We start from the raw sequence: 24,337 nt of genomic DNA on the forward strand, positions 1-24,337 counted from the left end.
CCGTCCGCCACGCCTGTGCTCTCCAGTCTCCACAGGGCAGCAGCTGTGGCCGGCTCACACTGAACTTGGACCCCCTCCGTCTGCCACAGTGGTCTGTTGTCCCAGGCTAGCCTGCAGTGACCCAGCACACCAGACCGCCCACTGTACTCTCCCTGATGTCTTTCAGCTCCTCCTGTCCCACCCACCTGCTGCTTCCTGCCCCTTCTCTGAGTAGTATTCTGTGCTCTTCCTGCCAGTGACTGACGTGAGAAAGCTTGGTGAGAGGATCACTGAATCTGGGCCCCAGTGGTCTTCAGTGACATTAGCTCAAGCTTTGGAAGGCTGGCTTAGGGCAGTGGCTTTAAAGTGTTTTCAGTAGCAAAATGCTCTTAAATTCTGTCAAGCAAATGTCCTATCCTGGAGCACAGATTGGAAAATGCCTGCTGAGTGGCAATTGGGTGTGCCCGTCCATAGCATCCCCATCTGACTAAACTCCAGAAGGCACTCCGAGTCTGTCTTCACCTTCTTCTCCAGGCGCTAGGCCTTGGGTTGGGTTTACTCTGCTTTTAGCTTTTTCTTACCTAAAGTATGGGCATGAGTGTCCCCTTCTTTGACCCTCTGCTAAGTGCAGAGAGTACAGGAGAGTCAGTGAAGGTGTGTGGCAGTCATGCACATGACTGTAGGTTCCTTTGTGGTGGAGCTTTCAGTGGAACTTGAAGGAAGAGAGTATTGGGCCAAGGGCTGTTCTTGGCCTGCTGTGCCCCACAGATATGGGACTTTGGGTGCTTGACACTGGGCTAGGCTGGACTAAGTATTTGTCTGGAGCTGGTACTTGTCTGGACTCTAGGCCAGGTCTGGGTGCTGAGCTAGGCTAACCTAGATCTGAGTGCTGGGAGTCTAGAGTACTCCCCAGACTATTCTGGAGACTTGAACAAACTTGGTGAGGACTAGGATGCCTGCTCAGAGTGGTAGGGGCACCTTTGTCATGTTTTTGTCTCTGTGACCTGTGCTAGATACTTATGGGTTTGGCCAGGTCTGCTTAGCCTCCCTCCTTGTGAAGCCCAGCCAGGTCCTCCGTGAAGAGGCTGCCAGGCTCTCTCAATCTTCACTTTCCTGGTTTTTTTTTTTTTTTTTTTTAGATTTCCACTGAGATCTGGAGGGCTCCCTAACCCCTCAAATGACTGTTTACCTTCGGATGCTCTGGGAAAGACTGTGTCATTCTGCCCTTTGCCCTCCTCACCCCTGGCACTTCTTAACTGTTCATCTTTACCCTAAGCTGTGGGGTCTGCCCAGGGCTATACTCAGGCAAGCCACCTTCCCTTCCTGTCTGGCAGCTTTAGCTTTGCTCCAACCTGATAGCATCTTCTGTCCTACAGAAGTGGCTGCAGCGGTCCACATCACAGGCATGCTGAGCTGACTTGGAAGCTGCTCAGGGATGTAGGGCCAGCCGTGCTTGCCACGAGGACTTGAAGTTAGGTCGCATTCACTTGGAACGTTGCGATTGTGAAGATTCTGGGCAGGTGAACCATCCTCTGTAATCAGAAGAGACAGAGATGTGAGGAGTCCCCGTGGAACAGTGCTGACAGTGCAGCGTGGCTCGGTGGTCCACGGTACCCAGCCTAATCTTGTGCTTTTCAAAACTGCTCACTACTGAGCAGGAATGGGATGGTGATTTGTAGCTTGTGGGGTGAGAGCAGGTGTTTAAGCAGAGCCTTTTATTTGGCCCAGTAGTTCACTTTTTTTTTTTTAAATGATTTTTTTGGACTTGAATCTCAAACAGACTGTAGACTGTTGGGGAAGCAGGCAGACTTGGTTTCTGCCAAGACGCCTCCCAACACACTCCTTTCTTTCTGGTTTGACAAGACATTTGGAAGTAGTTTTTATTAGTAACTATGTTGTGAAGTTTTTTTTCAAGCAAAGTTCAAAAGTAATAAAGCCAGTGACTCCTTCCTGCCTCTCTTCCTCCCACCTTGCCTCCTCCCCCTCTTCTATTTGTGGGAACCTGGGACATGTTAGTTTCAGTACTGTCCCTAGTGCACTGGAGTGGGAGTAGGGCCCTCTTGGTTCCCCTTCTGTCTCGAGAGGCCCACCTGAGGGAGCCATGCCTCACAAAGGGAACATATTCAGTCGGTTCTTAGAGAACAGAACTTGGTTGAACAGACTTGTGTGAGTCTCTGAGGCAGAGAAGCAGTATGAGCCTTGCTCTGAGACCCAGGATGGTAGAGTCAGAGAGGTGAAGCCCAGGGGCTTCCTGCTTATGTCCCAACACTCGGTTTCAGAGGAGCTGACAGTGTGCTCACTTGCAAAAGCCTTTGCAATACATGCCTGGGGCTTGTGCTCTTTTACACTTTGGTAAAGAGCTGTGTAGGGGTGCGGCCTCCCTGTCATTCCCTTTAGCACCATAGAGCCTTTGGCTAGAGAGCTGGTTAACAGGAAAAAACATGAATGTCTTAAATGCACACATATGAGGATCTTCACAGGAATGAGTAGGAAGGGATGATAAAGAGCAGCAAGCCTGTGATGTCAGAACAAGGGGACTGGATCTCTGGATCAGTCTAGCACTCGCAGGGACATTGCTAAGAGATGTGGTGGGGCAGGGAATGCAGTTGCCCCAGAGTTAGTTCCCTTGGTGCTCTGCGGCATCAGCTTCTTTGTCACATGACCAAGGTGTTTTCCGGACTTGGCATATGAAGAAGGACTCCTGAAAGAGTCTTTATGTTCCTGGCTTGATGGAGCCCCTCCAGGGATTCCTACAAGAACTGGTTGGATCTGGAACTTCCCCAGACTTGTGCAAGGGCTGGCAACCTTCATCCTGTAGCTTCAAACCATCGCCTGCAACCTCCTGGGGCCTCACCCTGCGTGTGCACGGCCTAGAGTCAGTACTGAGACGTCCCAGGTGGTCCCCAGCCTCCTCTCTCTTCACCAATTGTATCTGGGCTGCGTGCTGCAGCCCCTTAACTTTCTCTAGTTCTGCTTTGTCTCTTCAGCTCAGTGGAGAGTCACCTGTAGGGACCTTTTTCTGCTGTAGCACCCAACATGCCTCCTGGTAAATGGGGTGATCTAAACACACAGACTTGATGGCTTTCCCATCAGAAGTGACAGAGGTCCAGATTCCAAGGATCATTGCTAAACATTTAGTTTCATTTTCTAGTGCTGAGTGGCAGTAGGGTTCCTGTCACAGCCAGCCCATCACAGCCAGCATCCTGTGATGCGATGCTTTCACATTCTAGTTGTGGAACATGATTTAGAAAGTTCACAATAAAATGTGAGCTCAATACAAGGAGCTCCCATGATCTCTCATCCCATAGGATGAGCACTACCCTTAGAATCATGAAGCGCCAGGTCTTACCCCAGTATGCCTGGAGTATCCTGTATCCCACACATTACAGGCGTGGGAAGCAATCAGTTCCTCATTCATTCAGAGCTGATACCTCATTCTGGAATCAGCAAGCCCTGCCTGCCCATCCCGCTACTTTCTCTGCCTTTACAGAGCATTCAGCCATGAAAAGTCAGAGCATCATGAAGTGGTGACATGGCCCTGCCCACATCAGAACCTGTCTTCTGAAGTGTTGCTGTTCCAGCTGAGCTCTGGTGCATCTCCAGGGAGCAGTGTGGGCCCCAAAAATGTTCTACACACTGTTTAATATTTGGGCTCACCTCCTTGGAGGGCTCTCAGTCTGTCTGGCACCATGTGGTGTGACACTCAGGGTGTCCTTAGATAGGTGCTGCATACCTGACTAGCAGCACTTAGCCCTGCGGGTTCTGATGTACCCAGCCCTCACCTCAGTGAGGGGCAGCTGTGTTCCCTCTGCATTTGGGATCCAGACACGGAGGGCAGGGCCTGCAAGGTCTCAAGGCTGGTGAGGGGGACCGTTCCCACTGTGCTGCAGGCTGGTGAGGGGGACAGGTCCCACTGTGCTGCAGGCTGGTGGTATGCTACTACCATTGCTCAGAGATGTCTTTGTTCTTGGGACCTGAGCATGGATATAGGCAGTATGTGGGAGCTCCCTGAGGTCCCTTACCAGCTCTGAACATGATGGAGATCAGCTAGGTGGCCCTGCTGTGTGCTTATTTCTTATCCAGTGACTTCACCTGCCAGGGTTTGAGAGATAGGTGGCACAATACTGGTTGAGTAACATGGACTTTTTGGTGAGCCTTGCACAGAAGGGATTGGGGCCAGCCTGCAAAGTCTCCTTACAGACAACACATCTCTGGGTCAGTTTACCACATCCTCTGGGAAGGAAGGCTTTTATGTAAATATTTTAAAACAAAACCTAAGACTCATGACCTAATGATGGCTTTCCTGCCTTTATAAAGGCGTCCTTTCAAGTTAGCTAGCATTAATGGGCTACAGTGATTGATGCTAGTGATCTTTACAAGGCACTGGGGATTGACTGGCGCTGGGGAGGAAGGCACCCGTTCTTGGGACATCATCCTTTGAGCCTCTGCCTGGTTCCCAGGACATATCTTCCTTCCACCTTCACTCTAGACTGATGTCTCACCCTTCCATGTGATCTTGTGCTAATGCTGCCATGTGTGCTCTCTGGTACCTGACTTGTCTGTGAACTGCTTTCCTCCCTTGTGGGTCTGTTACCATCACTTTGGCTACCATGCCCTGTTCTGTTGTTAAATGGCCACTGTCTGCTCTTGCCTCTGGTGATAGCTGCTAAGCTGGCTCAGACTTTAGCTGTCGCAAAGATTGCAAGACATGCCCTTACAGGTCTCTTCATGGACATATGTGTGTGCCTTGCTCTGATGAGCTGGCCATCAGCGTGTGTATTTAGATATTCTCCATTGGCCAGTGTGCACACTACCCAGCTGTTATGTTCATCATGGCCGCTGGGGTTTGTATGTGGCCACTTGATATTTATTTGTTTGTTTTGTTTTTCGAGACAGGGTTTCTCTGTAACTTTGGAGCCTGTCCTGGAACTAGCTCTTGTAGACCAGGCTGGCCTCTGCCTCCTGAGTGCTGGGATTAAAGGTGTGTGCCACCACCACCTGGCTCAGTTTTATTTTTAAATACTCAGTCCAGACCTTTGCTTAGACAGGTGTCAGTATAGAGTACCCGATTAACAAGCGTGAGGCCCTGCATTCCATCGCAGACACTGCCAGAAACAAACAAGCTTGTGCTTGTTGCTTGCTTTTTGTGTTTTCTCATTCAGCTGGTTATGTTGTTACTGTTAGTTGATTAGTAGAAAATTGAAAAAATAATAAATTCTAGAAGTGATTCTTATATTGGACAGATGAATTATGATAATCTTATATATTGGCTACTTTCCCATTGATAAAATATGATAAAATGCCATGACCAAGGAAGCTTGTAGAAGTTTGTTTTAGTTTACAGTTTCAAAGGATAAGAGTCCATTATGGTGGGGAAGCATAGTTGCAAGAGCAAGAAGCTGAGAGCTCAGTCATCAAGTTGAGAGTGACCAGGAAGTGAGGTCAGACTGTGAGCACTCACAGCCTGCCCCAGCCATCTACTTCCTCCAGCAAGGCTCTGCCTCCCAGATGTTCAACAGCCCCTCCCCCGCCCAACACAATAATCAGCTGGGGATCAGGCGCTCAAATCCTGTGGGGACAGTTCTCCTTCACAACTTTACAGCTTATGTTTTCAATTGCATCCTTGTTTGGTTTTTGTGGCTAATAATGAATGAAAGAAGGTGTAATAGCACTTGAGGAAGGCGTGCAGGCCCCTTCTGCAGTTGGTTCTCAGTGCTGTCTCTTGCAGACTGAAGTTTTTAAGATAGTCTCAGTGGCCATCCTCCCTTTAAGAAGCACATTTGCCTTGCTCTACTCCGTCCTTCCTAGGACCATGAAGGTAAAACTATTACCATTTTATTGTTCACATTTAAGTCTTGGATGCCCCTGGAATCTGGTTTTTTTGTTTGTTTGTTTGTTTTTTCATGGTATGGGGTAGGGTTTTGAGTTTCTGCTTTGTTTGCAACACTTCCAGACACTTGGGTACATTTTGAGGCAGACTAAGCCTATGTTTTCAGAGTTTGCTTTCAGGGCAAACAATTGCAGACACATAAGCAGATCTGTCACAGCAGAGAAGGAGTGAAGCCAATTGACTCACACCATGGAGGCCAGAGTAGCAGCTGACAGAGTCAAGCACTGGCTTGATTTGTCTCCAAGATAGACTCGACAACCAGAGCATTCTACAAGAGCCAAGACTAGCACGAGCATGTGCACATGACAGTAACTTTAGGTGTTAGGGTTAGCCCAGACTAAAAAGACAAAAGAGAGAAAGGAGAAAACTACATATGCACAACTCATAGTTGGTGTCACCTGTGTACAAACCCAAAGCAGAGCCCCTGACCAGCCCTGACCTTCAGAACTGATTGAATTCATCAGAGAGAAAGCAGGATCTTCCTTAAATGAGGTGCCATGTCTGTGTAGGGAGGGGATGAGAGCATGATTTTAAATGCTGACCAACAAAAGCTTTAGATTTATATTTACTACAGAGCTAGTTCCAGGACAGGCTCCAAAGCCACAGAGAAACCTTGTCTTGAAAAACCAAAAAAAAAAAAAAAAAAAAAAGATTTATATTTAAAATGTTAAGGCAGAGACTAGTTTAGGAACCATGACTTAACAATGCAGATATAGCTGGAGTTGCTTGCCCTTCACCTAGTGTTCAGGACTAGCACAGCCCAGTTAGTAGTTGACATCATTCAGTGCCTACTGTGTGCCTGATATTGTCACAACTTTCCTGGGCTCTCCAGTGAGGCGCGGCACTCACCCCCTCCTATGAAGTTACATTACACTTGGCACAGCCAAAACACCCTTGTTGACATGGTTTCTGTAGAAGGTGAAGCCCCACCGCATGTGGGCATGAGGTTCCAGAGCCTTCCTCCTGAGCCCAGCCTTTGGATCCCTGGGCTTCTATGCTGGGCAGTGTGTCTGTCTTCTCCTTCAGCCAGGTTCTGTTGCCACGTGACTGTTCCACATGTTGTCATTGAAATGAACACAAAAGGAGGATGTGTGTCTTCGTGATACCAATTTTTTATTTGTCAAAATCAAATAAGTCAGCTGGGCAATGGTGGTGCACGCCTTTAATCCCAGCACTCGGGAGGCAGAGGCAGGTGGATCTCTGTGAGTTCGAGACCAGCCTGGTCTACAGAGCTAGTTCCAGGGACAGGATTCAAAACCACAAAAAATCCCTGTCTCAAAAAACCAAAAAAAAAAAAATCAAATAAGTCCATTTTGAGAAAGAATTAGCCAGTAAGGCATTGTGACCTTTTTGGTTCCAGCCAGTGTGTGAATCAGGGCTTCAAAAAGGCGCTGCCCCTTCCTGGCATGTGCTAGGGCCCCCTGTAGTCCAGTGACCCTCATGGTGGCAGCTGATAGCTCCTCAACTGAGTTCTGAAAATGCAATGTGACAAACGAAGGAGCTGTTCTCTCCCACCACTTCCCACACTGACCCTTGGCAGCTCCCGTTCTACCCACTCTTACGGCCCTGAAAGCTCTTGGCATTTTCCCATCTGCTTGGCATTTCCTCTCCTGAAACACTGTGTCGCTTCACAGGCTGAGTTTGTTCTGCTGAGTTCAGATGGGCCTGGTCTCGGCTTCAAGACAGCATTTAGGTTTCTCCCATTTGTTCCCTCGGGGCCCTGTGGTATACGTAATCTTGTGATCCCAGCACAGCCTCAAAGGACTGTCTGGCCTTGTCACTCCCTGGGAGACGGTGAGGAGCAAGCAGGGCAGGAAAGGGTACTGGGATGCCACCTCAGAGTTTGTGGTGCCTGCCCAGTTCTACCCACCAGTATCCTAAGACCTTTGAAGCCTCACCTCACAGTGGCCCCTAGAGTTAGACCAGCAGTTTGGGGGCTCTGCTGTGGTGCTCAAAACAAGCCAATCTGCTCATTGTCAGGATCTGCCACTGCTCGCTCTGGCTTTCTCAGGTGAGGAGCCGAATGGCTGCCCTCAGATTTTACACTGTGGAGTCTGTAAGCAGTGGGGCCTGTCCTAAGCTCTCCTCACTGATTAGTATGAAGGGTCACCCTGTTGGCAATGAGAATGAAGTGCTCTTAGCCAGATGCTCTTGGAGTAAGGTGACAGAACTCAGGTACGCAGTTGTCACACAGGAAACGAGGTGAGGCCAGGGCTATCTTCCCCGAGTCATGCAGGACTTTCATGGAAACCTAGCCCTCCAGGTAGGTTGAGGCCTCTCTTGTTGATGGCATTTTAGCTTCTGGCACAGTTCCAGTACTTGGATGTATAGCTTGGGACCCTTATGGGGTTCTTGGGCCCCAGGCCCTACAGGTGTTCGTTTCTCCCCATAAGAAAGCCAAGACATAGACATAAGGGTCCATGTAATCATCATGTCACCTAGATCCAGAAAGGTCATGTTGGGCTCTATCTCCGCCTGGCCTCTCCCAGAACCAGAATTGTCCATACTGGTGACCTGTGACTGATGTCTACATGGACCACTGTGGGAATAAGGGGAACATGTTCACAGAGAGGCAGTGCCTTCACCAAGCAGGTGACAGAACTTCCCAGCGCAGAAAGGCAGGTGGGACTCTGCTGTGAATGTCACCTGCAAGGGAACTCTAGAAAGCTCAGCTGCTTTTTGTTGAGGGAGGAAGTGGGGGCATCAGGAGAGAAAGGAGGCTGTCCACTGCTGGAGAGGAAAGACCAACTCCTGGGCTGAGCAGGGAAAGCACACAGTGGGCCTGCAGGTATATGTCTGCTTCCCGTCAGTGCTCAGTGTTTGGGAAGACTCACAGGGACACACGACCACCTGATGGAGGACCGAGTAGAGGAGAAAGTGCCAGGCCACTGAGCGCAAACCCCTGACTGACTACAGAGCAGCATAGCCCTGAGACCCTCTCAGGAGACTGAGACCATGGCACAGCCCCATGAACATGAGGTGCTTTTTGCCTTAGTTTGGGAGATGAGAGTTCCTTATACAAAATCACTGGGGCCAGTATTTCAGTTTCTGACTTTTCCCTTGGGTTTTGGAACTTTCCCATAGGTACAGTGAGTTCTCTCAGGCATAGGATACAGGTCTTCCCATGGGCTTCATTTATTCATCTTGCACATAGAGCCTGAGGATAATTTTACTCAGCACTTTAGTCTGTTTGCAGGTATCATGAGACAAGATGTAGAAGTAGCTTTTTAGTCACCCCAAATTTTTGGATTTGGGAGCATTTTGAATTTCAGATTTCTGAATTAAGGCTATTCAACTTGTATTTGGAGGAGAAAGAGTGATAATGCAGAAAACCCTGACTACAGGATCAGGCCGCACACTGGCATGGTGCACCCAAGAGAAAGGTGCCTGCATGATCCGCTTCTCTCCCTGACAGTGACAAGCCAAGATAAGATGGATGACCAAACCCTCTGGCCCACCGACCTCAGTGCAGAGGGGTGGGAGGTGCCTGAGAGCTTTGCTAACCAGCAGAATTTAGTCCTAGGCAGAGGGACAACACCATGAAGGACATGGAGGGTGGGATTAGAGGACAGGCTGTGCTAAATGTTCTGGGTTTATCACGGTGATTAAAAAAGTCTTAGCAGTCAGTACACCTTGATGTGTCGTGTGTCTATGTGTGTGTGTGTGTGTGTGTGTGTGTGTGTGTGTGTGTCTATACCTGTCTGTATGTGTGCTACTGTTGGCAGGGTACTCAAATAGCTTAGAAAAAAAATGTGTATGTTTTGGTGACTGTCCCTGGAGGAGGTGCGGAAGGCTGTGACAGGAGGGCCAGAGACAGAATGGGCCCAGAAGAGAGTGGGGGTCCTGTTCCTGCTCCCCATCCTCACACCAACAAGACTCCTGTGAGCTTCCGGTGGCAACCTCACGGGTGGTAAGGGTGTATTTCCTGCTTCGCCACTGATGTGAAGCCATGTGCTCAGGGAAGGCAGACACAGCTGAGGCCTCCTTTTAACCCTTTGCAGGTCTCTTTTAGAGGATACTATTGAGATCCTTTGGTGGCCTTTCTACTGGAACTGACAGAGTCCAGAGTGTTTGTGGAGGAGTGTCCACCCAAAGTCACCAATCATTGGACTGTGGTCATCCAGCCTGGGTGGTAAAACTTTGACCCAGTCATCTTTCCCTTGCGTGTCTTAGAGATCAAATTTGGAATTGCTGGGGACTGTGGCCAGAAAGCTGAAAATGGTCTCTGCTGACCCTTACCTGGGCTACCTGCGGGAAGCCCCAACCTCAGAGACCATGGAGAACTCATGAGGCCTCACTGCCTTTCTCCCACCTCTGTTTATGCACTGATTTAGTTCGTGAGGACAGCAGCAAAAGGCTTTATTTTCTAAAGCTGGCACGCTCAGCTCCGGCTGAGCTCCCAGCCCCTCGAGGTTTCCTTAGGTGTGCTGCTGATACCACAGACTTTGCTTTGGAACTGGTTGAGTTCAAGCTGCTTGTTTCTTAAGTGCACACCCTTGAGATGCCATGGCTTTAGTCTCTCACTGAGAATATAGATCTTGTGTTTATGGGACTTAAGAGTTTAAATTCAAGATGGTGTGGAAATATGACAGCATCACATAACTATTATGAGAAGCTGTGTGTTCTTGCTGCTCCTTCCCTGCTGCTGTTTCATGAACTGCACAGTGGCTCCTCCCCACACTGGGGGAACAGTGTTTCTGCCCTTGTGAATAATTCAGGCCTCTGCAGCAGGCATTCCGGCTGTGCATTATACATGAGTCTCTGAGGCTTTGCGAGGCTCTAGAGCCTCTCCAGGAGCCAGTGCTGGAAGGCTGAGGGCTGCCTTTGCGAGGGTCCCTGAGGCTCTGCAATAATTCATCTACCCCCAAGGCCGAGCTAAGGAGCCATGTCCTCAGCACCCGTGGCCCAGGCCTCTGCTCCTGGCCACCCAGGCTGAGCCTGGTATGGACTCAGAAGGGTGGTTTACGGTGAATGGTTGGAAGTATTTGGTTAGATGGCACCACAGTGGCTCTTATCATCTCTACCCAGGTAAAGTCCCACATCTGTCTCTCAACTTGTCTTGAGTGTCAGAGCAGGCTGGCGTGTGCAGTCCTCAGGTATGTTTGCTGCGTGGGGAGGGTCTTATGTTGGGTTGGGCTGCCACGTGGCTTAGAGTTGAGACTTGAGCATTTGGAATACTTAAGGTTATGATTGGCTAAGACATACAGTGAACTGGGAGCAGGCTGAGGCCATGCATCACAGAAGTAACTGCACACTCAGTCTCAAGGAATTACTGCAATGTGTAACCTACAGCCTACATTGCTACAGTCTCTGCAGCTGTGCTGGCAGCTGTTCCAGGAGATCTGCACAGACTCGAATCACGTTCTCACCAGGTCAGCATTTGACTGAAAGAAGAAAACCCACATCACAACAAACACCTAGAACACACCCACTGAAGCCACAGTGCAGCCATATCTTCAACTCAGCCTGTGTTTCACCCAAGCGCTTAACATTAGAGAACCAGGCTGGCAGCTCCCAGCAGACCAGTGAGTCTCAGACCTGATGTGTGTCAGCCTCCTAAACTGGTCTTGAACTTGGTTTAGAAATAGAGGTGTTTGCAAGGAATTCCTTGGCCACCAGGTGCTGCTTGATGTCCTGGGTCAGGCTAACCCTGAAGATGCTTTGTTCTGTATGTGACTAACAGTGCTGGAACATGGTGTGGGTTCTGAACTCAGAAATGCATGACAAAGGGGAAGGGACTTTGTGTCTGTGTAGCCCGTCAAAAGCACTAAGATTCAATTCACAGGAGCAACTTGTGCCAAGCCTGAGCAGGGTCTGCCTCTACCCCTCTGCTTTGCAAGCCTCCTACACCCCCACTGGGTGAAAACCTCCTCCAGGAGCTCTGTTTAAAAGAACCACGTGTGGCACCCTTGTGGACTCAGGACTTGCCCCACCCCCACCCCGTATATGTGTGACTTGTCATAGTCCACTGTGGCTAGGCCTCGCCTCAGCATTTGTGATGTCTTTGTCTAGGTCCCTGGGCTGTGCTGGGCTCAAGGCCAAGTCACTGTTCCCACAACCTCAGGGAGGCATTACCAGAGCACCAGAAACTTCCTCTTCTCCTAGGGGAAGGGCTCTGTTGCAGCCATGGAGACCGTCCCCTCACCAACCAGGCATCTCACCTGAGCGGGTCTCTAGTCCAGCTGCCAGGAGATGAGCCGTTTCCCCTCATTTCCTGTGGTGTCAGTTCCCCACTGTTGTCTTTGCCACTTGAGCCGTGCCTGCTTAGGTGCTGCGCCACCTTCCTCTCTACGCAGTGCTCATGCCTGAGAGACCCAAGGACAAGCCTGACCCACAGCCAGGGACGTTGGCAGCCAGCGATGTGGGACACTCAGTGACACAGTGGAGCTCATCATTGCAGCTCTTTGCTGCAATCCTTCGTTGTTAGAGTTCACGGTGGCATGTTGACGTGAGTCTTGGAAAGCCATTGTTTTATATCAGGTTATAAAAATAAGTTTAGTCAGTATACCGGTCATCTTTCACTCACTGACTGAGACAGCATAGATTCACTCCTACCACACACCCAACACTTCCTGCTGCAGCCCTAGAGACCAGTGACCTCTTGTAGTTAAGGTGAGCACACAGAAACCTGGATGTTTAGGGAGTGGGGAAGATCTTGTTGAGCTAGCAGACAGTGACAAGCTGCATATGAGCAAGCTGGGAGGTCTGCAGGTCCGTTCGGAGGACTGGGCCACTTTTCCTCCAGCAATTGAGTACCTTGGACACAGAGAATATGGGTATTTCTCATGAGGCGGTGGTGGTGCACGCCTTTAATCCCAGCAGTTGGGAGGCAGAGGCAGGCAGATCTCTGAATCCAAGGCCAACTTGGTCTCCAAGAGTTAGTTCCAGGACAGGCTCCAAAACAAAAAAAGAAAAGAAAAATGGGTATTTCTCATACTAAGCTTGTGCTGGAGTTACAAGTATTTTGTAATTCAGAAGCACAAACTTCATCACCCTAGTGGGGCCTTATGGTCTATGGAGAGCTCGGTGACTCGGTCCCACCTTACCTCCTCTGCCTTCCTGTCCTCCAGGCCACCCTCCACTGTGAGGAACAAGAGACCTTGCCAGTCCTTTGTCTGGGGTGAAGGACACATTGCCAGGATACCCCTGTGGCCTGCCAGCACTGCTGCTGTGTGCTGCATTTCTTCTGCCACAGGACCTTTGCATGTGTACATCCTGCTGTAGAGGATTCTTCTGTTTCTTGAGTTAACTGTTCCTTATTCAGTTTTAGTTCACTGCCTCAGAGGAAAGTTGGAGGGAAATAGTTGCAGTGTTGACTCTGCTGGGCTCAGTGCTTCATTGGTGAGCGTCACCTCATCAACAGAAGATGCAGTGAAGAACAACATCAGCACCCTCACTTTTCCATGGGGGCTGGGTCGTCAAAAGACTGTGCTGGGCAGTGTGATTCCTGTGCACCTTGAAGTGCTAAGCTCCTTTGAAGTACAAGTTCCCATGTCTGCCTGGGTTGTCAGCTGGTATGCACAAAGCCTGACTTTAGCAGAGTGAGGCAGAGTGGTATGGAGCATGAAGTAGCCTGCAGCGGTTGCAAAGAGGAGTATGCCCAAGTGCTTAGGAGCCCGGAACCTGTCATGTGCTTCCTTCTGCCTTCTTCTGGCCATCTGTCTGTGTGGGTGTCTTGGTCTGGAAGGAACCAGCCCTCAGTCTGTGTGTTGTATGTCACCCTTAGCCTCTTGCCTGGGCATTTCATATGGGGTGGTGTACAGTGGAGACGCTGTTGTGCTCCACATCATGGGAGCTTGGGTTTCCAGTTTGTCTCCAATTTATTTCACATCTAAATCACTGTGCCCTATGAGGTCAGCTTTAATATGATCTGGAAAGCAAGAGCCCAGCTTGAAGTTTTTCAGATGTGGTTCAGTCCCCACCTCCACTGCATTCTTCTTCATCTACTCCTGGACTTTGCCTTCTGTCCCAAACATGGGTCTGGTGTTTTATCCCCAAGAACATGCTTGTATAGTGCTGTAGCAAGTGGTGTGCAGTGGGGATGGACATGGTGTGCAGTGGGCATGGGCATGGTATGCAGTGGGCATGGGCGTGGTATGCAGTGGGGATGGACATGGTATGCAGTGGGGATAGGCGTGGTATGCAGTGGGGATGGGCGTGGTGTACAGTGGGGATGGATGTGGTGTACAGTGGGGATGGGCGTGGTGTGTACAGTGGGAATGGATGTGGTGTACAGTGGGGATGGGTGTGGTGTAAAATGGGAATGGGCGTGGTATGCGGTGGGGATGGGCGTGGTATACAGTGGGGATGGACGTGGTGTACAGTGGAGATGGATGTGGTTTGCAGTGGGGGGTGGGGTGGTGTACAGTGGAACTAGGTGGAGCCATCCTGCCTTTTAATGTGTTTTCTGTTTAGTTTTCTTCTGGGACAGTCACACTCAGCTTGTGTAGCTCTTGGGAAACCTCTGTCAGGACATATTTTGGACTTAAATGTGCATTCTGAGACAATCAGTATCTGCTGTGGTCACTGGACACAGGTCAGCTTCAGAGAAGCATCCCTGTGGGGTCCCAACCCCACAGGAAGTGTGTGAGGTGCTCACACAGTGTGTTTGATGGCCGAGCTACTTAGTGAAGCGGCCCTATGTAGTACCAGCTGCTCTGACCATGCCCCCCTGTGAACAGTGTTCTAGAGGAGCAGGTTGCAACTCCTGTGATGTGTCCTGACCCAAGCCCTTTCCTCTAGACTTCAGGAGAACAGTGGCTGTGCACAGACAGGGTGGGGGTAAGATCGTACAAGTTCTGATCTCGTGATCTCATTTCTTCTGACATAAACATCTGTAGTGGTGTCAGTGTGTGGCTCGAATGTCTTTCCCTTGTCTCTTGTAATCTAAATGCTAGCTGGCTTTGAATGTTCTTGCCTGGTACTTAATCTAGGTGCCATGCTGTAGTCACATCCTTGGCTTGGCTCCTAGCCCTCGGGGTCACTTTCCTCTAGAAAGTGCAGTGTCCACTCCTCAGGCCCTCTCTACTCTGGCTTGCACACACCATCTGCACACTGTTCTGGACTGTAGGCTCAGTGGCAGCTCTCAGTGCCCTGTGGACTGGGTGCGATCCGAAAGTGTCAGTGGCCATGCTGCTTCCAGTCCCTGTACTTCCACCCCCTCCTGCTACAAAGCTCTCGTCAGTGACTGGCCTCAAGCTAGAGCCTGCTACCTTGTCCCCAGGAATCTGTCCTGTGGACTGACCTCAGGCAGACCATCCTGAGTGACCAACCTGTCTTGAATGCCAGGCAGCAGGTGCTCAGAACAGATGATGGAGCCTGTTGTGAACATGTGATGTAGCAACATTTCCTTAGGGATGCCATGTGGAAAGTCATCTTAGTCAGCTCTGCTGCAGAGCCTGGGACCTTCTGACAGCACAGTACGGCTCCTGTCCTGTCTCCCTGCAGTGGCCTGGCCTTGCCTCTGACATGGGTCATTCTCATCTAGGGAAGCTCTGTGTGCCCTGCTCACCAGAGGCAACATGTGTAACAACTCTAGAGCTCCACTTACATTGGCCTGTGGTCCTCTTGTCCCTGGGCTGCTTCATCAACTGGACAGGAGTGACAAATGGGGTCTTCCTAGACACCTCTCCGTCTCCTGAGTTGTAGTGCTTTCCTGTATTGGGATCACCAGTGAATCAGCTGCCAGCAGACACATGGCTAATACTCATTTTGGATGTTGTGGCTTAGTGTTTCCACTGAGAAGTAACCTGCACGCAGGAAAGTGCATATGTGTGAGCTGTGGATTTCAAGTTGCAGCAGACAACATCAGGAGGGCAATGGGCCAACTGAAGCTTCTCCTTGGGCTTCACTGGGGTCTTTGGCTTTGTGATGCACTTGCAAATGCCTCCCTGCTGTATACTCAACATTGAGCTTTCTGCCCTGTGTTGTATGTGCACTTAGGTAATAGTTTATCTGTTTCATTCTCATGGTCAGAGCTTATTATTTAAGTAAGTGTGTGTGTGTGTGTGTGTGTGTGTGTGTGTGTGTGTGTGGTTGGTTGAGATGAGATGTGTTTTTTTCACTGCTACATCTGATATCTAGAAAGCTTTGGCTAGGCTTCAGGTGCAGTGCATATCACTGACTGAACAAGTGTGAAAAGTGGAGTTGGCTGCAGGTACCTGTGGCCTCCTGTGAAGCGGTCACAAAAGGCAAGAGGTGCAGGTGTGTCTGTACTGATCCTGCAGAGCTGACAGGAGCTGACCTGAAGGATTGCATCAGCAACAACAGCCTGAGCAGCAATGCCAGCCTCCCCAGTGTGCAGAGCTGCCGGCGCCTACGTGAGAGGAGGGTTGCGAGCTGGGCAGTGTCATTCGAGCGTCTGCTGCAGGATCCCATTGGTGTTCGCTACTTCTCTGTGAGTAAGGGGCACTGCTAGGGGGCATTGCCACTTTGTGCCAAGGGTGCTTAAGCTTACTGGGTCATCTCATACCTCAGAGACAGTATGTCAACTTGTAGGAGCGTGACTGTCTCAGCTTCTGCTTCAAACTCCAGACTCAGTAGGGTGTGCATTTGTAGAGACCCTCAGCTCAGTCTTCTTTCCTGACCGGCCTCCTGTCCTGGAGTTTCCTAAGCTCCCTCCCCCCACGCCCCATCCACATACATAGGATGTCTATGCAAGAAAGAACATCAGAATTTCTTGGCTCTATGTGTTAGTTTGTTTTGAGACAGGGTCTCACTATGTCACTCAGGCTAGCTTGGAACTATAACCCTACCTCGTCCTTCTGAGTGCTAGGATTACAGGTGTGTGTCATCCTCCTAGCCGGAGCTTCTTCAAAATTCTTGGAAAGATATTCTGACAAGCACAGCTCTTAAGGACCCAGGAGTGGGGGTGGGGCAACAAGAGAGGGTAATGGGATGAATATGAGCAACATGTGTAGGACAGTGTCGTATGATATAATGTCATTTTGTATTATCACTAGAAACTAGAAATCTATTTCTCAAAGAAAAAGAAAAAGCAGCTCTTGAGAAAAGAGCTGTGAGGCAGAGTGCCCTCGGGGATGTTGGACAGTCTCTGCTTGCTTTCCTCTGGAGAGGAGCCTGTTCTGCTGTGTGGCAGACAAAGGAGGCCAGGATAAGGGTTGGGAGTCAGCTGCATGGAGGAGTTGTGGAGTGACGACTGCTCTCCTCCTTATGCTCCCTCAGGATTTTCTACGGAAAGAATTCAGTGAAGAGAACATCTTATTCTGGCAGGCCTGTGAATGCTTCAGTCATGTTCCTGCACACGACAAAAAAGAGGTAAATTGCTCTTCCAAGTGGGGCTGCCTGAGGGTCAGGTGGCAGAGGGCTACATCGAGTTTTGCTTGAGCAGTTGATGAGGGATGCTTCCACGTGACTTAAAAAAATGACATTTCTGCTTCCGAATAAAAACTTAAGTGTGTGACATTTAATCCTGCCTAAACATAGACTGCACAAATGTCCTGTCACAGAGCCTGGCAGAGGTGGTACTTGGTGTTAGGATTGGGAGGGAGAAGCCGCGCTGGAGGGAGGCTTGGAGAAGCACTCAGTCCAAGTGTACACTCACCCTGCCTGCTGATGGCTCCTTTCAAGCTGCCCCAGGACTACCTCAGCCATGTCCTATGGCATGTCCCCAAGGTAACAGTTGTCCTCACAGAGTGGCCTCATGCCTGTTTCTTGTGCTCTGAGCACTGCACACTCCTGTCCTCCCTGGTGGCTCACACCTTGCTGGTGGATCCTACTCTGAGGCCTATTCCAGGTAGCACGTTTCAGTTTTTGAGGCCCTTCCAAAGCAGCCATTGGGAAACTTGCAGAGGAGCCCATTCAGGAGGTTTTTCCCGACTTGTTCTTTTATACTTCCCTTTGTAAGCCAGAGTATAGACAGGACCCGTGAATCAGTTCTTCAGTCCCAAAGTAATGTCAGTCTTAGGAACGCTGCAGTGACCGGTGGGAAATGCATGTCCAGTGGGTGTGTCCACAGCTCTGCTCAGACCTTTCTACCTGTCAGCTCTCTTACAGGGCCCGGGAGATTTTCAGTAAATTCCTATGCAGCAAGGCCACCACTCCTGTAAACATTGACAGCCAGGCCCAGCTGGCAGACGACATTCTCAATGCTCCCCACCCTGACATGTTCAAGGAACAGCAGCTCCAGGTGACTCTGCAGACAGTGCATGGGGCTTCCAGCCAGGGCTTGGGGTGCAGGGTTCTCAGCTGGGGAGGGGGAATGCTGGTTGTGGGCATGATGAGGACTCTGACCACTGGCCTCCAGTCTCAAAAGGATTCGGGAGAACTGAGGAACGAGAAGCCTGCTCCACAGACTTGTACCCCACTGTAAACCAAAGGAAAGGACAATATTATCTATCAAAAGTCACTGGGGTGGTGAGATGGCTCAGCAGATAAAGGCACTTGTCACCAAACCTGACATCCTAAGTTTGTTCATTGGAACCCACATAGTGGAAGGAGAGAACCAACTTCTACGATTATACTCTGACCTCCACACATGGACCATAACATGTATGCACACACACTCTCTACTCTCTCTCTCTATACATACATACATGTTAAAAAAAATTTAAGTGCATTGGGCACACCTTACCTACAGCTTTTCCACATGGCATATTATGAAAGGTCAGTGGTCTCATTGCAGGGATGACCTGGGGCCAGAGTTTGGTGTCACTCAGAAGTCAAGAGAGGATGGTACTACATTTTACCAGCCCAGAGAAAGATCCAGGTTCAAAACTTTAAGTACTGTTTCTGTCAACACACATTGCTGCCACACTAGTATACATTCAGAATACTCGGTGTCTGGCCGTCATAGCTCTGGGCCTGTCTGTGTACTTGTGGTATGGGTTTAGTAGTACTGGCAGTGTCATTTGGTCTCCCTGTGTAGCTCACCAAGACTGACCTGAAACTCACTGTCCTCCTGCCTCAGCCTCTGAGTGCTGAGTCACCGAATGCACAGGGCACCCTGCTTATATTTTGATGTCTTCTTTGTGGAAGAGCATTTGATCTGAGCCAACAGTGCCTGTCCAGAGCACACTCTCTAGCCAGGAGTTAGCTTTAAACAAGGATCTTCCCCAGGCAGCACTCATTCGTGAGATGACAGCCTTCCAAGTCCTTAGGAAATGAAGGCCTGAGTCTGCCCATGCTTCTGACTAACATAACCTCTGTGACTCCACTCCTACTAGAGTGGCAGAGGGGAGAGCAGAAGGATGCCTGGAGAATTAACATCAGAATGCCCTGGGTGCATCGGCTGAAATAAACTTCCAAAATAGCACTTGTTTGTGGGTACCTAGGGTCTTGGGGAGTTCTGTTCCTTCTGTGACTGTCCTGCATGGCGTTTGCTCCTCAGATTTTCAACCTGATGAAGTTTGATAGCTATACTCGCTTTCTGAAATCCCAGCTGTACCAAGAATGCGTCCTGGCAGAGGTGGAAGGACGCACCCTCCCTGACTCCCAGCAAGTCCCCAGCAGTCCAGCCTCCAAGCACAGTGTCAGCTCCGACCACTCCAATGTGTCCACACCAAAAAAGGTGCTGGGCCAGCCCTTGTGGGGGGTGAGAGTGAGGCTGTGCAACTCATCCCTTCCCCAGCTTGGGGTGGGGCATGGAGTACTTAGAGCCATCCCCTCGAGCCCTTTCCTGTCCTCTAATCCCTGGCCACCTCAGTGGTGAAGAGAGGGTCAGGACTGTGCCCTGACTCATTGAAGGATCTAGATTCTAGATTATTCCTCAGAATCCTTACTCATAGAGCTCTGTACTCCACCTTTGGTGTTTCATGTAACATTAAAGTAACTTCTTAACTGTTTTTCTATTTCCTAGCAGTTAAGTGGAAAATCAAAATCAGGACGATCCCTGAATGAGGATGTGGGGGATGAGGATTGCGAGAAAAAACGCAAAGGGGCCTTTTTCTCTTGGTCAAGGAGCAGGAGCACGGGGCGGTCCCAGAAGAAGAAGGACCATGGTGACCATGCCCACGGTATGTGGATGCAGACCGAGTCTTTGTGAGCGGGAGCTCAGCTGCCATGGTAAAATGAGAAGCCATGGTGAGCAGGCAGAGGTATAGCAAGAGTCGTCAGGAGGAATGAGGAAATGTCACAGAACCTGACTGAGTAGCAGAGCTGGGGATGAGCCAGCTTACGGAGCAGACCTGCTCCAGAACCTTCTGGAGTCTCCTTAGTGCCAAGTGTTCAGCTGACTGAGGTCCTTTCCTTCCTGCTATGATAGTAACAGGTAGATTCCAGAGGATTTGAGTAGAGCTCAGATATTCACTCGGTCTGTACAGTGTCTGTAGATGCTAAGAGGCCACTTGTTCAGGGTGGATCACTGGATCCAGGAGCCTGAGTATCGGTCCGATTTGTCATAGAACCATGTTTAGGCCCTTCATAGTGTGTAGGGCAGCCTAGATCATTGTTAGAACTATGGAGAGTTGGACTATTGGCTCTGAACAGGGTTTGTGAGGAAGAAGATGGGAAATGAGTCACCAGTAGATGGAGCAGCCAGCTGGTCACAGGGACAGTCTTTTTCAGACCCAGACATCCTGAAGACAGGTCCACACAAGGACATGAGACTGGCCTGCATAGCATTGTTCCCTGTTATCTGGTACCTGGATTGTACCAGATAAGTCCTTAAGTCCTACACAGCCCCCACAATGTGACCTCCTTGGCCCTTGCCTTGACCTCTGCTGTGAGGGAGCTATCTGACTACACCCCAGTGAAGCAAGGTGACTCCTGGAAGGGCCTCTGATGTTTTGCTGTCTCTCTGTCCTTACTATATGTGTCTTTCAGTCTGCGGCTGGAGGTAGGATTCTGTACTGAGAGGGCACAGCATGGCGAAGCTGTGGCTCTGATTTACCCCGGTCTTTCCCTTCTTTCAAGATGCTCTTCATGCCAATGGAGGCCTCTGCCGTCGGGAGTCCCAGGGCTCTGTGTCTTCAGCAGGGAGCCTAGACCTGGTGAGTGGCCACCTACTCTCCTTCCAAAGGTCACAGACTACACCTACCAGCTGGTAGATGAAGTCTGGCTCCTAAACCCAGCATTTGTTTCATAAACAGAGTCCCAGGATTAGACACTGGCCTGGGTCCCCTAGGCCGCAGAGTCCCCAGTCCAGGATTTCTAGGGCATTGTAAGAAGCTGTTTAGTAGGTGGGGACAAGCGCTGTGTAAGGACTAGAATTAGCCTTGAGTTTATTTCTTAAATTCCTCTGTTGTGATGTAGTTAATATTTCTTGAACTCCCACTAAGAGCACAGTGCTTTGAAAAAGGGCTTTGTCTTAGGCTTGATGCTCAGACCTCCTGTTGACACTAGCGTTCCAGTGTTTGTGTCTGCCTGTGGGGTTCTAGGAGCCGTTCTCCTACTGCTTAAAAGCTAGGCCTAGCTTTGCATGTCTTACAGGGCACCCTGCTTGCCCTGCTCTTTGCTAATGTGCCGTGAGGGGAGCTGGGTAGGGTTCAGGACCTGTTACTCCCTCAACTCTTGTCTGACAAGAATTTGAGGAAACCTTGCTGGTTGTCAGCATCATGACATTTGTAACTGTCCATCAAGACGGTTGATGGCTGAGGTAGATGGTTGTTTCTTCTTTCATTACTCCAGAAACCCTGAAAAGGTCACCATGAGTCAGTTACCTATTGCCACCAATACCCCAGCTTAGTGTTGGAAAATTTGAAGTGCATGTGTCTAGGTGTCAGCTGGGTGATCCTGTGCTTAGGGGGACTCATTTATGCTTCCAGTCCCCTGGCCTCACAGCTCACAGGTGACTACGGATATATGGCTATGGGCCAGATCAATGGGACCAACCGGACCATGTTTTTGTCACCATCGAGAGGCCAACCCAGGTTCCTCCCCATGGTGGCCAGGAAGTTAGGCTGGAAATTGGCTCTTTCCCTTCTGCCAGGTCCTTTCTGGGCAGTTTCCAAGGCCAGGGATGAAACAGCCACTTCATGGGAAGAGCCACACAGATTTAGGAGGAGTCCTTGGGCCATTCCTGCAGCCAGTCCTCGCCCTCCTAGATAGCTGTCTGAAGTAGCAGGCAGAGATTTTCAGGCAGTGGGAAGCAGTAGGATAAGGAGATAGCTATGAAGGCAGGTTTCATAGAAGGTCTGTGCCCTCAGGACAAGCCTGTAATGCTATAACTGGAGGGGTTAGGACAGCCTGCAGGCCTGTGGGCAGCTCATTCTCACAGCCTCAGGGTCCCAAGGTGAGCTGGGCCCAGTGTAGCAGTAGCAGTCTCGTCTGGAAGGACACAGCCATGCTTCAGGTACAAGCCATATAGTTACCATGGTTGAGAGATCATGGCCCTGGGCTCCAGACCCTACCACACCATCAGCTTTGGGGGCAGAGAATTTTCTGAGGTGGGTTCTGAGTTTCTGCATGAGGACGTGCAGGTTATGGGGCCCAGGAGACCAGGCAGGCTGGATCTTCTTCAGGAGGTACTCCCTTAGCTTCTGACACTGACATTTGTGTCCCTACCCTACAGTCAGATGCCTGCAGGACCTCAGCACTAGAGAGAGATAAGGCTGCCAAACACTGCTGTGTCCACCTCCCAGATGGGACATCCTGTGTGGTTGCTGTAAAGTCCGGGTTTTCCATCAAAGAGATCCTATCTGGACTGTGTGAGCGGCACGGCATCAATGGGGCTGCTGTGGACCTCTTCCTGGTGGGCGGAGACAAGGTACTGTGCCAGACAGGAATGAGCCATCAGTATCCTGGTTCTGTCTACTCCCTTCCTTCTGGCCTTATCAGTGCCCACTCCTGCCACCACCACTACCCCCTGCCTGTGACGCAGTGCAGCTGGAATGGAGGCTCCCAGGGGTCTGTGGGTGAATGGCAGCACAACCTGGTATCTCAAGGGTGTCAGGCTAATTTTGAAACTACTCTTTTGTTCTTGCAGCTGTGTGCTGTTACATGTCAAGCCCACATGCTCCCACGTTAACTCTGGTGTCTTTGTTCCTCAGCCTCTGGTGCTGCATCAGGACAGCAGCATCCTGGCCACAAGGGACCTACGCTTGGAAAAGCGTACTTTGTTTCGGTAAGAGAAGAGCGTACAGGTTTCTGGAGACTTTTGGAGCCTTCATATTTTGAGCCTCGGGACTTCTGTTCTGTGCTAATCTCTGTTTTTACCCAATGAACATGTACTTGTCCCATCACCAGCCATAAAAGAATGCCAGTGCCCCCACCAGACCCTTGTCAAGGGGGCAGGCACCACACACAGGCTGCTTGGCCCTAAAATCTTAGTGGGGAAAGAGGCAGAGTCTGAGTGAGTGGGTGCCTGGCAGTAGCCTGACTGTGCAGTCCTCCATCAGAAGGTTGAGGCCCGCTGCCCTGTTTTTAGTTTCAGAAGGGCTTCATGGAGTGGCTTCCACATGCAGGGAGTGCTCCTTATAAGGTGGGGCTGAATTGTCGGGGTCTCCTGTTCTGCTAAGGGGACCCTCGAGACATGGTGGAACCAGAACTGTGTGTTTTCTGAATGTTTCCCTGCCCTCCTTCCAGGCTGGATCTTGTTCCAATTAACCGGTCAGTGGGACTCAAGGCCAAGCCCACCAAGCCTGTCACAGAAGTGTTGCGACCGGTGGTGGCCAAGTATGGCCTGGACCTGGGTAGCCTGCTGGTGAGGCTGGTGAGTGTCATTTGGAGTCTGAGCACTATCTCTCGTATCTTGTCGCTCTCCTTCCTAAGGTAGAGGACAGTCCCTCTCCTTCCCACCCTCTGTGTCCTTTATTCGCATGTTGTTCATTACATTTGATTCAGGTGAACCAAATTGAAGCGACAAACACCTTGAAACAGTTCCACCATTTTCAGGTGTGACAAGAGAACAGAGTATAGCCAGTCCCCTTGATATGCAGTTTGTCAGGGCACAAGCACACTGTCCCTGTCCCTGCACTGACTGGCAGTTTCGCATGCATTTGCACACTGTGCTGCTCCCTCCCAGTTGTGAGGGGGAGGTTGTTATGGAGGAGAGGTTGAGGAAGAAGACTGCAGGCCCTCCCTGACCCTTTCCTGCTTTCATGGGTGTTTATGGACCAGCAGCTAGGATGGCTCTGGCCTTGAGGCAGTCAGTGTTGGCTCACAGTGGCTTGAGGTATAGCATCTGCCAAGCCTTCCCTGTCAACCTAATCCAAGCTGTGATTTCCAGGGTTGTTTTGTTTTGATGTTTTGGGGACAGGGTTTCATGTAGCAGGCTAGCCTTGAACTCCTTATCCTTTGACTATATCTCCCAACTACTGGGATTACAGGCATACATCACTATATTAAGCTTTGATTTCAAATATTCTTAAATTTTTAATTTTCCCTAAAATTGTCCTCAGAATTGTCCTAGAGCCTTGAATACACAAGAGCAACCTACTTGGTTATTCATAGGCTCCAGCCTCTGGTAACTGGACACCACTTCCCTACTGTGGCCTCACTCCAGTTTGGAGATCAGAAATTTGCCTATAGAGACTGACCTAGCCTGGCATCCAGGGTCCATCCCCTGCTTCT

General features: G+C 50.1%; 1 protein-coding gene across 3 annotated transcripts in view; it reads left to right on the plus strand.

The window, feature by feature from the left end:
• The window catches only part of Rgs12 (regulator of G protein signaling 12), a 99,092-nt gene that overhangs the window by 62,389 nt on the left and 12,366 nt on the right, over positions 1–24,337 (plus strand). For 2 of the 3 annotated variants that reach the window (XM_013353329.2, XM_026788668.1), the window contains exons 5-13: positions 16,096–16,265; positions 17,054–17,146; positions 17,874–18,017; positions 19,218–19,397; positions 19,686–19,842; positions 20,741–20,817; positions 22,338–22,532; positions 22,816–22,889; positions 23,351–23,477. In XM_013353329.2, coding sequence (XP_013208783.1) covers positions 16,096–16,265; positions 17,054–17,146; positions 17,874–18,017; positions 19,218–19,397; positions 19,686–19,842; positions 20,741–20,817; positions 22,338–22,532; positions 22,816–22,889; positions 23,351–23,477 — 1,217 coding nt within the window. The remainder of the gene's footprint in view (positions 1–16,095; positions 16,266–17,053; positions 17,147–17,873; positions 18,018–19,217; positions 19,398–19,685; positions 19,843–20,740; positions 20,818–22,337; positions 22,533–22,815; positions 22,890–23,350; positions 23,478–24,337) is intronic. The other variant, XM_013353330.2, reaches the window with a different exon arrangement.

This window comes from Microtus ochrogaster, unplaced genomic scaffold (assembly GCF_000317375.1).
Source record: "Microtus ochrogaster isolate Prairie Vole_2 unplaced genomic scaffold, MicOch1.0 UNK5, whole genome shotgun sequence".
NCBI classification, from domain to species: domain Eukaryota; kingdom Metazoa; phylum Chordata; class Mammalia; order Rodentia; family Cricetidae; genus Microtus; species Microtus ochrogaster.